Source organism: Rhinoraja longicauda, chromosome 21, assembly GCF_053455715.1.
Source record: "Rhinoraja longicauda isolate Sanriku21f chromosome 21, sRhiLon1.1, whole genome shotgun sequence".
Taxonomy (NCBI): Eukaryota; Metazoa; Chordata; class Chondrichthyes; order Rajiformes; family Arhynchobatidae; genus Rhinoraja; species Rhinoraja longicauda.
This window is the reverse complement of record NC_135973.1, coordinates 10,625,619-10,640,048: the sequence shown is the minus strand read 5'-3', so window position 1 is coordinate 10,640,048 and position 14,430 is coordinate 10,625,619. Positions and strand designations below refer to the sequence as shown.

The 14,430-nt window shown below is 40.7% G+C and overlaps 2 protein-coding genes across 10 annotated transcripts in view; one reads left to right on the top strand and one right to left on the bottom strand.

Annotated features, from left to right (window-relative positions):
- katnip (katanin interacting protein) overlaps positions 1 to 2,468 on the top strand; it is a 67,226-nt gene extending 64,758 nt beyond the window's left edge. For all 6 annotated transcript variants that reach the window (XM_078417743.1, XM_078417744.1, XM_078417741.1 and 3 more), the window contains one exon: positions 1,203 to 2,468. In XM_078417743.1, the coding sequence (XP_078273869.1) occupies positions 1,203 to 1,261 (59 nt within the window). In that variant the 3' untranslated portion in view covers positions 1,262 to 2,468. The remainder of the gene's footprint in view (positions 1 to 1,202) is intronic.
- Positions 2,469 to 6,857: 4,389 nt separating this feature from the next.
- LOC144604240 (cytochrome c oxidase subunit 6B1-like) lies at positions 6,858 to 13,005 on the bottom strand. Of its 4 annotated transcripts, none has more exons than XM_078418459.1 (5): positions 12,909 to 13,005; positions 10,082 to 10,119; positions 9,314 to 9,424; positions 7,232 to 7,332; positions 6,858 to 6,991 (listed from the first exon to the last, which is right to left on the bottom strand). In XM_078418459.1, the coding sequence occupies exons 3-5, from the start codon at positions 9,417 to 9,419 to the stop codon at positions 6,938 to 6,940; spliced, it is 261 nt and encodes an 86-aa protein (XP_078274585.1). In that variant the 5' UTR covers positions 9,420 to 9,424; positions 10,082 to 10,119; positions 12,909 to 13,005; the 3' UTR covers positions 6,858 to 6,937. The 4 variants fall into 4 exon arrangements, with proteins under 4 accessions (XP_078274585.1, XP_078274584.1, XP_078274586.1 ...); XM_078418458.1 differs by lacking the exon at positions 12,909 to 13,005 and adding an exon at positions 11,413 to 11,545; XM_078418460.1 differs by lacking the exon at positions 12,909 to 13,005 and adding an exon at positions 11,296 to 11,316.
- Positions 13,006 to 14,430: the final 1,425 nt, after the last annotated feature.

Here is a 14,430-nt window from a genome sequence, read left to right as displayed (position 1 = left end):
GTTTGCCCCATCCCATCCCCGTTGTGTTCTCCAATCCCTGAAATCTGAGGTATCTACACTCCTCTTTTTCTGTCTCCTTGAACATCTTTGAGTGTAAATGTTCAACTGTTGAAAGTCTTGCTTTCAATTGCCAAAGCCGTGAGCGCGTCTGAGATAGATTGATCTTCAGACACTCAGTGAACCTAGTGATTTACGAGTCCGATGGGAAAGTGGATGTGGAAATGCCTTTGGTCTTATCATGATAGTACAAACTCTGAGAGCCATTAGCCTACATGGCTTCAATTTCTTGTATTCTGCCAGTACACTAATTCCAAAAAGTTGTTTCCTGCTTCCACAGTTGTATGTTCAGTGTACTCCCAAAGCAGTAGAGCAGAAGACCATGTGAGCTTCAGTAATGCATGAAAATTAATTAATCGTGAACACTTGATTGTATTGTGAATATTAAATTTAACGTAATGTTGGAAAGTGACAACTGCAAATCATTCTAAATTTAGCAAGGATGAATTTCCATGCAATTAGATGCTGACTTTGGTAAACTGGGGAAATCATTAATTAAACAGTTTACTATAAGGGATACTATAAGGGTAATTGCCCGATATGCTAAAGGTCGCAGCTTTAAACCCCCGCAGAGGTAAAGGCAAAGCAAATCTGAAACCAAAAGCATGCGTAATAATGAAAACTTTTGTGTAGGAAAGAACTGCAGATGCTGGCTTAAATCAAAGATAGACACAAAATGCTGGAGTAACTCAGCAGGACAGGCAGGATCTCTGGAGAGAAGGAATGGGTGACGTCTCGTCATCGAGACTTCTTCAGATTCAAGACTTTTCTCCAGAGATGCTGCCTGTCCCGCTGAGTTCCTCCAGCATTTTGTGTCTGTCTATGATGAGAACTTTATCTGATTCTGACATGGGTTGCAAATAAAAGATAACAAAATAGTGGTATGGGGGGTGGGGTGGGAGAATGAAAAACGTGTACGGTATTTTACTTTAATTTATATAATATTATGAGAAATAGATAATCAGGAGTAAAAATTACCTTTCAAAGTCTGTTAACATTTGTAAGTCAAAGAAAGAAAATGGTAGACATTGAATTATTACTTTGTATCCGCATTTATAAGAGAAGATTTTGTTCTAACTTATTTATTTTGAGTTATAGAATACCTATGTGGGTACTCCTTCAAGCAAGTTTAATCTTTTTTTTAGCTTTGCGACCAAATACGTGCATTACAGAGAGAGGATCAATTGGGAGAAGAAGATTCTGATGACTATCTCCAGTGCGGTGAACAGTCTTGAAATATTTATTAGTTATTCCTTTCCTGGTTCAGATTTGGATTACATATGCCACATCAATGATTGAAACACAACAAGGTTGGCAGGACATCAGATTTAATAACTAATCACCTAATTTTGAGATTGAAATTGACATTGTCAAATCATTCATCATTTAAAAAATATGACCTTTTGGTTGCTTGGGGGAAATGAGAGTGCTGTGTCACCAGTGCTGAAACATAGGAAGGACTTAAAGTTAAATATAGTAGGCCAAATACAGAGCAAGCTCTGTTTACTCAATTCCATTAAGTGCCTTAATGTTGAGCAGCCCTCACACCGCCACCTTTCATGGTGTTCTTCTCACTAATAATGTGTGCCAATGAAGCCGTATCATTATTGAATTAACACTGTAACAAAGAATTGATCTCACCTCAAATCTTTAAAAATTTGATACTGTCTTGACATCGATATACACATTAAAACTTGGTGATATTTATCCACCTGTATCAAATAAATAGATGTTAAGTTTTAAGATGTGCAACTAAAGAAATATTCAAACACTTGGAATATATTGCAATCAGTTTCAACTGAGAAATTCTCCTTCAGAAATATATATTTTAAAAATATCCTGGATAATTTATTAACCATTGCCCTTGCTGTTAGGCATAGGAATGTTTGGATTAAATATGTTCCAGCCATTAGAATATTTAACAATATCATCATTCAGGTAGTATTATTTGTCATGCATAAACACTAAGTGGCCTTTTAAGCATCTGCATGTTTAGACACTGAAAGTTCCTAAGTAAGAATTTAAGTTTGTTAATAGTTTAATGATACTGCAGTCAATGGGCAACAAGAATGGAAAGTATAAAATGCTACATTTATTTATTAGGAATTCTGTCCAAGAAGTTTCATCTCACATTGAGAACATTTATTTTTTAACATCTCTACAAAAGACGAGTTAGAAAATATCAACAAAACTTAAATTTAATACAGATGATTGATTCCGTGATACTGATGTTTTTTGTCTTTTGAACTCTGACAATGTTCCTACCATTTTAACAGATACGTGCTACGGGTCTTCTAGTTAGACCTACATCAGCTCTTATCCTTATGTTTTCATGTAATAATTGTAAATATATGTTTTCAATGTGTAAAGAAAATGTATATGAATTGAAAAAATCAAATTTAAATATTCAATGAAGTCTTTATAATATACTTTTTACAGTTTTAAATAAAAAAATTCTAAGCAAAACATATATATTGAAATCAAATCAATGTTTTCCCTATTGTTTGGGTGAAAGTAAACTAATTTTGAATAAGTTATCTGAAATGGAGTACGTTCACCAAAAGTTTCTTTGCCTGCTTATTTGAAACCTAATTTTATGTGCACTTTTTAACCTTTCTGACATAACGAATAACAGTCAACTTATTTGATCACCTAATTGCAAATTTTGGAATTAAGCCACAATTTAGTTTTACAAAGAAACTTCTTTCAAAGTAATTTGTATTGCCAATACCTCCCTGATGCTTTGTTATGTGACATTGTTTGCCTATGGATAACATAACAATATCCATATGTCAACTAAAACTCTCGCATACATGACAATAGGCTTTTATTTTTAATTTCAGGTTTTGGGATTGTTTGGAACAAAAATTGTGAACATAAACTTGACTCATTTTGTTCAAAAGGTATAATTTAAATCCTTAAAAAGCAAAAACTACACAGCTCCTGGATTTGTCATTCTTTGCTAGCAATCTGTCTCTGATAAAGTTGACTTTCTAAATTATCTGATGGCATTGTGACACAGAAACCATCTCTCACATTTACGGACAAGGTCCTTTTTGTCTTAAACTCTGGATTAGCCCAGAGTTTACTGACATGGATCTGCTGTTGATGTTCTGCATTTCCCAAGCTAACGTTATCAGGGACATAGAAGCAATCGTGGTGATCCATTGCACCCTGGAGCCATTCTGTTGAGTGGCCTCAATGATGTAGAGCCTAATGATAAAAATTAGGCACTGTAGGTGGTATCAATGATCAATCATTAACAAGTCGACAATAGTGAAATCAATAATCAAAACTGTCTGGAACTCATCTAACAATGTTTTGGAGTATTGTTAACTAAGGAAGATGGGAAATAATTACCTGATTAGAGGGAAGCAGAATTGTTTGATTAGAAGCCAACAAAGTACAACGAGCAGCAAGTAAATCTTTTAACTTTTCCAGACAAACCTCCACCAGAGACTAAATCCGGGAAATCATTATTCATGTCACATTCCAAAAGGGGAAATAACTAATCAAGAAATTGGAAGTGTATCCACCAGAGGCAAAGCCTTACTGAGAAAATCATTAATCAAGTTTGAATCTCGAATGAAAAGACGAGGTGGCAACTCTAAAGGCACGACTGAAACTATAATCAGCATTTTGAGGCTGCAGTAGGGTTGCAATAAGTAGCAAATTTCAGGAGGAGGTTGAAATTAGTTTATTATTATATAAACACCAGGGTGCAATAAAATCACTTGTTCACATGAATGATAGATTTATCAATAAATGCAATGTCAAAAAGAAAGCACCAGAATGAGGCAAAGATTGTTGTGCAATCTGAAGTAGTGGGGAAAAAAAGTGCAATAGCAGTATAACAGTACGGTAGAATTAATAGTAAGAGTATGTGGCAGCAATTCCAGGAAAGGAGTGTAAAAGAGATGGTTGGTTCAGGAGTCTGATAGCTGTGAGGAAGAAACTTCTTTAAGTCTGGACATCCAAGCTTTCCAGTTCCTGTATCTTCTCCGAGAAGGTAGAAAAGAAAGTGAATTGCCAGGGTGAAAACATCCTTGATGATGCCTTCCTGATGAACGCTGTGAAGATGGATTGAATGGAATGATGAGCCCGTGACGGATTTGGTTGTATTCACGATGCAGATTCAGCTGGTGAAGAGCAGAGCAGTTTGTACTTTTGAAAAATAAGCAACTCAAATGTTATTCGATGAGATTTAGATGTGGAATTGCAGCTTGAACACCCTGGTGGATATGGTTTCTATGAGTCCTCCCACACTACCTGACCCTTTTGTCTTTGGGCATCTGTCATTTCAGTGTGTTGCCGGTTTATTTACGATATGTAACAAGGGGGAGTGCCCATTAGTGTATGCATGTCTGGGAGCAATTGGTATTTGTATCAGCCTGAAACCACCTAAAGTCCTTTAACATCTGGCATGCAACTCTAAGGAGACTTTTGAAATTTGATCTTGCTCTATTATGCAGGAACGTTCTGTACAATTGCAGGAATACCAAAAAGAAATCAGCAATTAACCGGTCAGTAATTGGTGAGCAAAACACAGTGCTGGAGTAATTCAATGGGTTGAATCGCACTGGTTGGTGATCCTTCGAACTACTGAAGCTATTTGACAGAGGACATAAACTGGTGTATTTAATTCTAAAGTAGGAGTTTTAACGTCATAATCTCTACTCGTGAACCAAATAGTGTCAAAACTGTTTTTTCTCCAGACATTTCAAGTTAAGAAAAAGTGAATCAAATTAAGATTTAAGATTGAGAATTTATGATCCAATACCAGTTGTCAACTGTGATAAATACATAATTATCTATAAATGCTTTGGATGGTTTGATATCATGAAAGGTGCCACATTAATGTTGTGAATTTATAAACTTCACAATGTATTCTCTGTAAAATACCAAATGTAAAACATAACATTGGTGCTAATATAATTTTTTCATAACTTGATGCTGGACTTTTATCCCAGTTTTATCTTGCTAGATATAGATTGTGTACAGAATGACAAGTAGGAGAATAAAGGAAAATATTTAAGGTGATGTTATGGAAGAAAAAATACAATAATCTTCCCATACTTTCACATGTAAATATAACAGGAAAGTCGCCCAGTGCAAGTTAGCTCCTTCTGCAGGTATTTTAATATATATTAAGAGTACTTTTACGTATTTAACTTAAAGTTTTCCAAGACTTGCCAATGTTACAGAAGAAAATGCTACCATGAATGGCCTCGTTATTAACTGGGAGATACACTCAATTCCGGGAGGCTGTTCTTGCATGGCAAAGCTGGAAGTGTTTTTAGTTTACTAAAGTTTATTTAGGTTTCAAGCCATGTTACTTGCACATGACTGGGCTTGTCATCAGTATGCATTAATGTGGAATGACAAAGGTTGCAGTATAATTCAAGTATCGGTAAATCTATTCAAGGACTCTACTCTGAAATCTCTACTGGTGGCAAGTGAGAAAAGAATCAAAAGGAACTTGCAGAGTAATAGGAAGTCAGGGTGGGAGAGGGGGTGACGAACTGGACTAATGGGATGGATCTAATGGATTGAATAACTGTTTTAATGAATAAGCAGTAATCATCCCACTGTTGAGTACTGTTTATTCATCACAAAGTCAATCAAACTTGAGTTTCCCAACTTGAGACACTGGTTTACTGGTACTGCTTCTTGTGATAGAAACATAAAATACTGGAAAGGTTCAGCAGACCAGAGAGCATTCTGCCTGATCTGCTGAATGTTTCTAGGATTTTATTTTATTTTCAGATTTTTAGCTTCTGCATATTTGTTTGGTTTCCATTTCCTGCCTTGTGAGAGTTGCATCTCTTTACAGCTACTGTCTCTGAAACTAAACTACAAGCCTATGGTTGGCCAACTCTGGCACAGTTGCTGCTGATTGTGTTCCTCATCTGATATCTAACATAAGAACCCCACATCTTGATGTGATAGGATAAATCTCTAAAGTATAATACTACCCTCACGGCAGAAATACTGTGAACAAACTGCACTGCAGGCTGACACATTCAAGTCGCAGAAAGTCAACAAGATGGAACCAGCAATCACTTTGTTTGGATTTACCCACATGCTCCTGATTAAATCTTGCTGAAATCTCTAACCATTCCGCCCCATTGTTCAGAAGTGAATACAAACACACTTGTGGATCTTACTTTCAAAAAGTTGGCATGTTTATTATTTCCTTCTGAGTTCCTTTCTAGGCTGAAAACCACTTGATATTTTTGTTTTGATTTATACTGTGTGGTCTTTTACATTCAGTTCTCGCATAGAACTGGCCATAATTTCACATCTCATTCCAAAAGCTAGCACTTCCAACAGTATGATGTTCACTCTGGAAAGTACAATATATCGGGATGAATTATCTTCTTAAGTCTCTTTACTAGATTGTGTACTTATGGCCTTTTCATTCGCAGCTCAAAGAACCAAAGGATCCATCTAAAGTATATTTTGTTGCCATGTAACTGATGATTAATACAAATTACAATTTCATTACAAGTTAATCTGTTGAGAATAATAACGTGACACCAAGTTGGTAGACGAGCCTATTTCCAAAAGACATGTCTCATGCTTTCAAACAATTGTTGATATTTTTTCTGGTTAATGCCTGGTCTTTAATTTTGACCTCATGAATATCAAGATGATATAATTTTTCCTTTCAAATGTTGCAACTGCTTGACAAATGTCTTTAATTTCTTGAGAATATTATGATGGATCACAGGACTTTAAATCTCCAATATGTATTAACTAATTAATTTCTGTACCAAATAAGAGGGAAAAAGTAAATATGTTCAATATTCAGATTTATTTTGGTGTAAGATACATGTTTGCAAACATTAAGATTTTTCAACCTGGCTGCAATGATCACTTAGATTCTTCCAGGGAATGTGCCTTGCTCCAATTGATCATCCCATTTCTTTATCTGAGGGTGCAAAATGCCCATTGTTATTTCACAGCAAACAATTTAATGGGTTCAGAAACACCTCAGGTTTTAAATTGAGCAGGTAACTCAAGTTTTCTTTCATAATTATAAAATTAAATATTAGATGTGGTCAAGGTAACTTAACAAAGAGGACTTTGGTTTAGATTGAAGATTTAAAAACTAAATAACCATTTAATTTTAAACATTAAAACAATACTGTAATTTTATTCCATCACTTACCCATGAATTTGGGCAGATTGACTTGGACACCCTGTGATACCATTCGCAGGGAGCGGTATCAACACCTTTTGCAGTCAGTGCTTTATTACAACGATGGAAGTCTGCAAAATAATCATGTATAGATTAGGTCATAATTATATGAATATCTGCATGATAAAATTATATTTATCTAATTTGAGCAATTATTGATCACACAGGAAAAGTAGTTTCTGTCTAAAATGGGCTGTTTTGCTTCAATTGTGCATTGCTAACACTGACGAATACTTAGTACTTCAAATTCAATTCAGCATTTAGATTGAAATATGCGCAAGTATGAAATCTTTTAAATGTAACAATCTGTGTAGTGGGCAATTGAGCACAAAAAATATGCATATTAAGCATTAAACACTAAGGTAGTTGTTGAAAATAAAACCTACAATTGTCAAAGCTTTCCTGTCTCCTGGCTTTTAGGAAGCTGCAAAAGTTATGACTACAATTGTATTTTCAATCATTTTAATGCAAATTAAACTGCTGCCATCTTAAGGCTTATTTTTTTGTACCTTAAGGTAGACCTTTTCCAAACTGAATTTTAAAGACTAGCTTGCTCTGAATTCCACTTTCAAAACCCACTCCCACAACTGCTTTTCTCCTAGCTGCCTGGCAACAAATTTAAATGTACAATTTAATCTTTGCTACTTCCTGAATATCTGCCTGGAGGACTTCATCGTTCATTCGACCTACCACAATGGATCATGAACTTTAGCTCCACCTGACTCTGACCAAATGCAACCCCATACTCCCTACAAACTCCCACCTGCATTGAATGTTATCCTTTTCCTTGTAAAAGAGGAGCAACAAATCATACTTTAATCACATTTTACTGCAAAACACCTTCTGCTTTCCTAATTATTGAATCAGTTTTGTTTTCCTGATACTCTGTCTCTATAAGTAAACGACTACTGATGGCATGGATTTTAGCTGGATCAAGTAACGTGCAGTCATGGGGCCCCTTGTCTATTTTACAGTCACCCATTCTGCCTGCATGTTCTTTAAGTGGGAGGTGATCACTTGTAAAATCCTCTCAATCTAACGCTCAACCAAGTAAATGGACTGCAATGATATCAGCTGCTGCCCAAGACCCAAAGATACTCCAACTAGCAGCACTTCCTGAAAATTATCCAGTACACTAGGGTCCTGGAGTTACCCTTCGATTTGATGAGACTTAAGAATCCCATTCTGCGTCCTCAAAGTATTCTTGATTTTAATGAATTACTGATTATACATTTACCAGTTCTCTCGGGCCAAAACAATTAATTTGCATCTGCTCTCAACGATTTTGACCATTTTAAACCTGTTAGTTTATGCAGCAAAAGTAGACCATTTGAGAAAAAATTGTGGATTTGCTAAGTGAATGTAAGCAGTAAATGAGCAAAGGAATGAAAGGTTGTTTAAGTTTTTTTCTGAAACCAAATATAAAAACAAATACCATTCACTTGCTTCAACAACTCCCACACTGAAACCAAAAAAATCTTTCACTATAACAATTTCTTGGTAAAGCTGATCAAGTAGCACAATTGGAATCTATCATTTTTCCTGTATGGTTCTCTGCATGCCAGATCCACTATTGCATGGAACCCAAACATGCATAATGGTTTCTAACATGCTTGCTATCACTTCTGTGATTTGGATTAATGTCTATCCTTACTGTAGGATTAACTTCAGTGCAAGTTAAAGAAGGTTTCAAGTTATGGGAGCGGAAACTTGGACACCAGCTTTGGGGAGGAAAGAACCCTAACAGCAGTTTTCCCTAAGACCGCAACACACTCTCCATTAGAATCTCCAAATCCGTTGCCATCACAAACTCAACCCAGAGTAGCTGATGTAAACCAGCTGGCATTGGAATAAAACCCTCACTGTCCCAAACTAATGCCTGGCATCTCTTTCTTATATATCCTAACCAATGACACTGTGGGCCTTGTAAATAACAGAATCTTGTGGCAGAAGACCTGAAATTAAAAAATGCTATGAATCCACTTCACATCGTTCATTTAACATACTTTTCCTGACATCAGACAGGAAAGTCTCATCCCAACATTTTCTCACCCAGATAATTTTGGAAGCAGTTCCTCGTTTGGTTTTGATTGGGAAACCTAGCATCGAAAGGGGCAGTTGTGTACTTCTTCAGTTTGTCCTGGATTGTGTCTGCCATGGTGCCTGACAAAAGATTTGAAAAATATTTTTGCAGAACTTGTTGAGTCTATCCAATAAAGAGCAAACACAAAATGCCACTTGGAAAACAGGACGACAAAACAACCTGTACCTTCAATGAACAAGGCTTCTACAGATGCCTTTATGATTAATCAAATTGAGTGGACTGCTGCTAGACCTCTCTTCCCCACTCACCCATTTTTCATCGAGTCCAAAGCAGCAGCATATAACATTATGTGTCAAAAGGAGATGGTTGTGGCCTTCCATCACAGTGAGGAGAGGACTGGAGGAGACTCACTGTGATGGATGTTTTCTTGATGGATGTTTCTTTTGTGTGTTTTGGGGGTTGTGTAATTTTAATGCCTATTTTGATGCTTTTGTTGTTGGACTGTGGGTGACTGAATTTCGTCCAATTTGGATGACAATAAAGCTATCTTGAATCTTGAATTGTTCTGGAGACAGTTAAGTTGGTTGTCACCTATGAAAGTTTTGAGCAAAGCCAATATCACTATTTACCCATTGTTAATGTTAATGAAGTGACAGAAACAAGACCCCTCTTACTTGCAGATCTCAGCCAATTGAAAACTTGATACAATTGAAAAAAAAAGAAACCAAAATAAATCAAATTCCAACTTATTATTTAAATATTAAAATTATCCTTACCAGGATTTAAATAACTTCACTGTAGTTCAAAACGTTTTCTAGAATTTAAAAAAATTGGGTGATATAAATACACTTGACATTAAATATAATTTCCAAATAAATATAAATAAACTTGACAGTTTATATGTTAATTTTCACCTGAAATTAATATTTAAAGTATTACCAAAGAAAGAAAGAAATCCTTTGATTTTAAGAGATCCGAAGGAAAAATATAAATTCCATATCCTAATTTTGTAATTTTACTAGTACTTATGTAAAGACCCTTCTGATAAGAGAGTTGACTATGTCACAAATACAGCTTATCCTCTGGTGTGAATCCACTGAAGTGCAGTGACATCGGCGTAACTCTGACAATACTTTCACTTGCGACATCAGTATTGTTCTCCCCCCATTTTAAATAAATGAGAATGAAGTAATTTTAAGTGAATTTTCTCATACAATGGCTCAAGGCAGTTCCAATCAACTGAATACTCAGGCTCAGAAAACTTGGGCATGCATAAAAGCCTCGCCTTTATCTTGCTCCAAATATTTAAATCAGTGGTGATTTTCATATAAAGTTCGTTGAATTCAGTTCCTATTTACTGTTCACTTTTATCAGTTTTAGCGCCCACTGGTGCCACCATCCCTATCAAAACGTTAAATGGACTTAAATTTCAGAAACAACGGCAAGGTTGAATATTAGGAGGAAACACGAATTATTAGATTTCATGTTTTAAGTTTGCATTTGGTTCAAATCCATCTTTAAGTCTTATCAGCAAGATTGCCCCTGGCAGGGCATTACAAGGGCAAACCAATATTTCGCTAACACTGGTTACTGAAGAGCTGGATTTTAGGGGGTCTGAGGGGTCTCGACCCGAAACGTCACCCATTTCTTCTCGCCAGAGATGCTTAGTTTATCCATCATTTTGTGTCTATCTACTGGTTTATAAAGCTCTGGCTGGCTGGTTCCTGGGTGCATGAGGCTGCCCCATTAGCGGGAAGGACTGGGGGGCATTCCCACTGCTGGCTCGGGAGGTCCGAGGTTCTCTGTCTGCACCCTCAAGGTCACCTTCCCCCATCCCCCGCATAAAACAAACCATAGAACATTAACGCAAACTTTCAAAAAACACTCAAAATAGCAAACAAAAGACACTCAGACTGATTGGCGAGGCTGACGGCGAAACTCGGTGGATGGCGCCATCCAATGTTACTCGCAGGGAGCCATCGCCTCACACCTTTGGAGCCTTGGACCTCGCTCCAAACCTCGGGTTGCCCGCTTCCAGCCACCTCCACCCCAGCCACCTCCACCCCCACCTGTGGCGCCCCACAGCCCGCACCCCCCTGCCCTTCACCAGAGGCAACGCCACATCCAGCGGGGATCAGGTGCAGCACTGCGGCTCCGCTCGCCCTCACGCAATGGCAAGGGAGAGCTTCCACCCCAACCCGCCCCGGACACCGGCTCCGTGCGCCGTCGCCAATGCTGCATGGCGGCCGGAGAAGGCGGGGGAGGGAGGAGCGGGGGAGGGTGGAAGGAAGGGGAGGGTGCAGAGGAGGAGGAGGAGGATGGGGGGGAGAGAGAAGGGAAGATGGGGGGAGCGAAGGGGAGGATGGGGGAGAGAGGGGAGGATGGGGGAGAGAGGGGAAGATGGGGAGAGAGGGGGAAGGGGAGATGGGAAGATGGGGGAGTGAGAGGGGAAGATGGGGGAGAGGGGAAGATGGGGGAGTGAGGGGGGAGAGAAGGGGGATGGGAGAGTGAGGGGGATGGGGGAGGTTGCGGAGGGAAGGATGGACAATGGGGGAGGGGGTGGATGAAGGGGAAGGAAATGGTGCTGGGGAAAGGCGGGTGGGGGAAGAATAGGGGAGGGTGGGGGAAGGATGGGGGGAGGGTGTAGGCACAGAGCAGTGGGGTGACGGAGGGAAAGGACAGTCAGTGAGGGACGGGCTGAGGGAGGAGAGAGTACAATGGAGGGAGCGGCCGAGGGAGGAAACAGAGGTCAAAGAAAGGACGGAGGGAAAGGTCAACAGAGGGAGGATTCAATGGATGGCGAGGTAAACAGAGGGAGGGAAGAAGAGGACTGTCAATGGAGGAGGGGGGGTGGGATACTGGGGCTGATTGTCCGGCGGCGCCACCCACCCCCCCTCTCGACCCCCGCCCGTCGGCGTCGTCACCGCCGCCTCGACAATCGCAGCGGCAACGGCGCGAGCTGGCGGCACGAGGCCGGGTCTGGGCGGGAAACCGCCGCTCCACACCCGACCCCCCCCCCCCCCTTACTCCACACCCGACCCCCCCCCCCCCCCCCTTACTCCACACCCGACCACCCCCCCTCTTTACTCCACACCCGACCACCCCGCCTCTTTACTCCACACCCGACCACCCCCCCTCTTTACTCCACACCCGACCCCCCCCTACTCCACACCCGACCCCCTCCTACTCCACACCCGACCCCCTCCCCTTACTCCACACCCCCCCTTACTCCACACCCCCCCCACTCCACACCCGACCCCCTCCCCTTACTCCACACCCGACCACCCCCCCTTACTCCACACCCCCCCCCACTCCATACCCGACCCCCCCCCTCTTACTCCACACCCGACCACCCCCCCCTTACTCCACCCCCCCCCCCCCCGCCGCACCGTCCCACTCCACACACCGGCCGCCCGCCAGCAGGCTTGGGGGTCGTTAACCTGCAAGGCCCTCCCAGGCCTCGGCGATGATGGGAGCCTTGAACAACCACCGAGCTTCAAATTATATCGCTCCCTGGCCAGCGAGCGGTCGGCCGCTGCCCCCCTCCCCCCCCCCAAGTCCGGACCAAGGCGGGAGGTCGGACTCGCCATCCCCGAGACTTACCGGCGAGGTACAAAGTTGCACCAGGCGACGGACAAACCCAGATCACCGTGGCTCACACGCCAGCGGCCCTTTCGGCCCTCATGCAATTTTTAGCCATCGAACTGGCTTCCAGTTTGACCCTCGCTCCCTTGTCCAATGCACCATGTCTGACCCTCGCTCCCTTGTCCAATGCACCATGTCTGACCCTCGCTCCCTTGTCCAATGCACCATGTCTGACCCTCGCTCCCTTGTCCAATGCACCATGTCTGACCCTCGCTCCCTTGTCCACCTGCTCCTCAACCCGAAACGTCACCTATTCCTTTTCTCCAGAGATGCTGTCCGACCCGCTGAGTTACCCCAGCTTTTTGTCTGACCCTTGTCCACTTGCTCTTGTTTGACCATCACTCCTCTGTCCACTTGCTCTTGTTTGACCCTTGCCTTCCATGATTTCCTGAAAATGGACGATATCCCTCTCAAGCCCAAGGCTATATAAGCCTCCCCCACCTATATCTGTATGGATTCCAGTCCCGTCACTCAGATTTACTGCTTCCATCTGTTGATGAGAATTTCTTGCTTAGTGGCTCAAGTGCACTGAATGTTTTAAAATCCATTTAATTGCAGTTTCAAACGATAAATACAAATCCACAAGGTCACTATCTATATAAAAAAGACGTTTCTGCAATTTATAATTACGAGAACAAATTAACTGCAAGGGGTTCACTCACAGTGCGCTTGTGTGTAATAATAAAATATATTATTCCACAGTTCTTCCCAGATTCCCTTTTCCTTAACTGATCCCCCCCTGCATTATGGTCCTATTCTCATACTTTACCCTCATTCCATCTTCTATCCCAAAGCAAGAATAGGGTAGACCTTTTGCCCCTTCAACCTTCGCATTCAATGGACCATCTTCTGTAATTTCTGCCATCAATGAGATGCTACAACAGGACACATCTTGCCCTTTCAAACATTGCAAAGGCACTGCTTCTTGATTCACTGATACACTCTCAAAATACAGCAACATTCGGCCTGCCCAAACCCTTCCCTAATGTCTGGATCTCAGGAACGATATCCCTAAGACTTCCACATTGTTCATTGCTGATCTACCCCATGCCTCAACTCTATCTCAGTGCCAGATCTCCATAACCTGCAATCGTTCAAAATTATATGTGACTCCATTTTTTAATCCTTCTAATGAGCTGGTTTCCACAACTCTGGGGCAGAGAGTTCTAGAAGTTCACCACTCTTCTACTCACCGCCATTTTAAATGACCAGTCCCTTGTATTTCGCTGACTGAGAAGCTCCTGGAGAACTGGCAGCTTTTTGGAGACCATGAGGACCTTGGCAATGGCAGCTCCATCTGTAGTGGAGACACTCTTGCTCATTGGTTAAAGTATAATACATGTTTTAAATTCCATGAAAGAGCATTGTTTGGATTCAATAAGCACAAATATACATGGTCACTAAATATGTAAAAAAAGACATTTAAGCAATTTATAGTTGCAAGTCAAGAGAACAAATTAACTGCAATGCCAAATTAAGT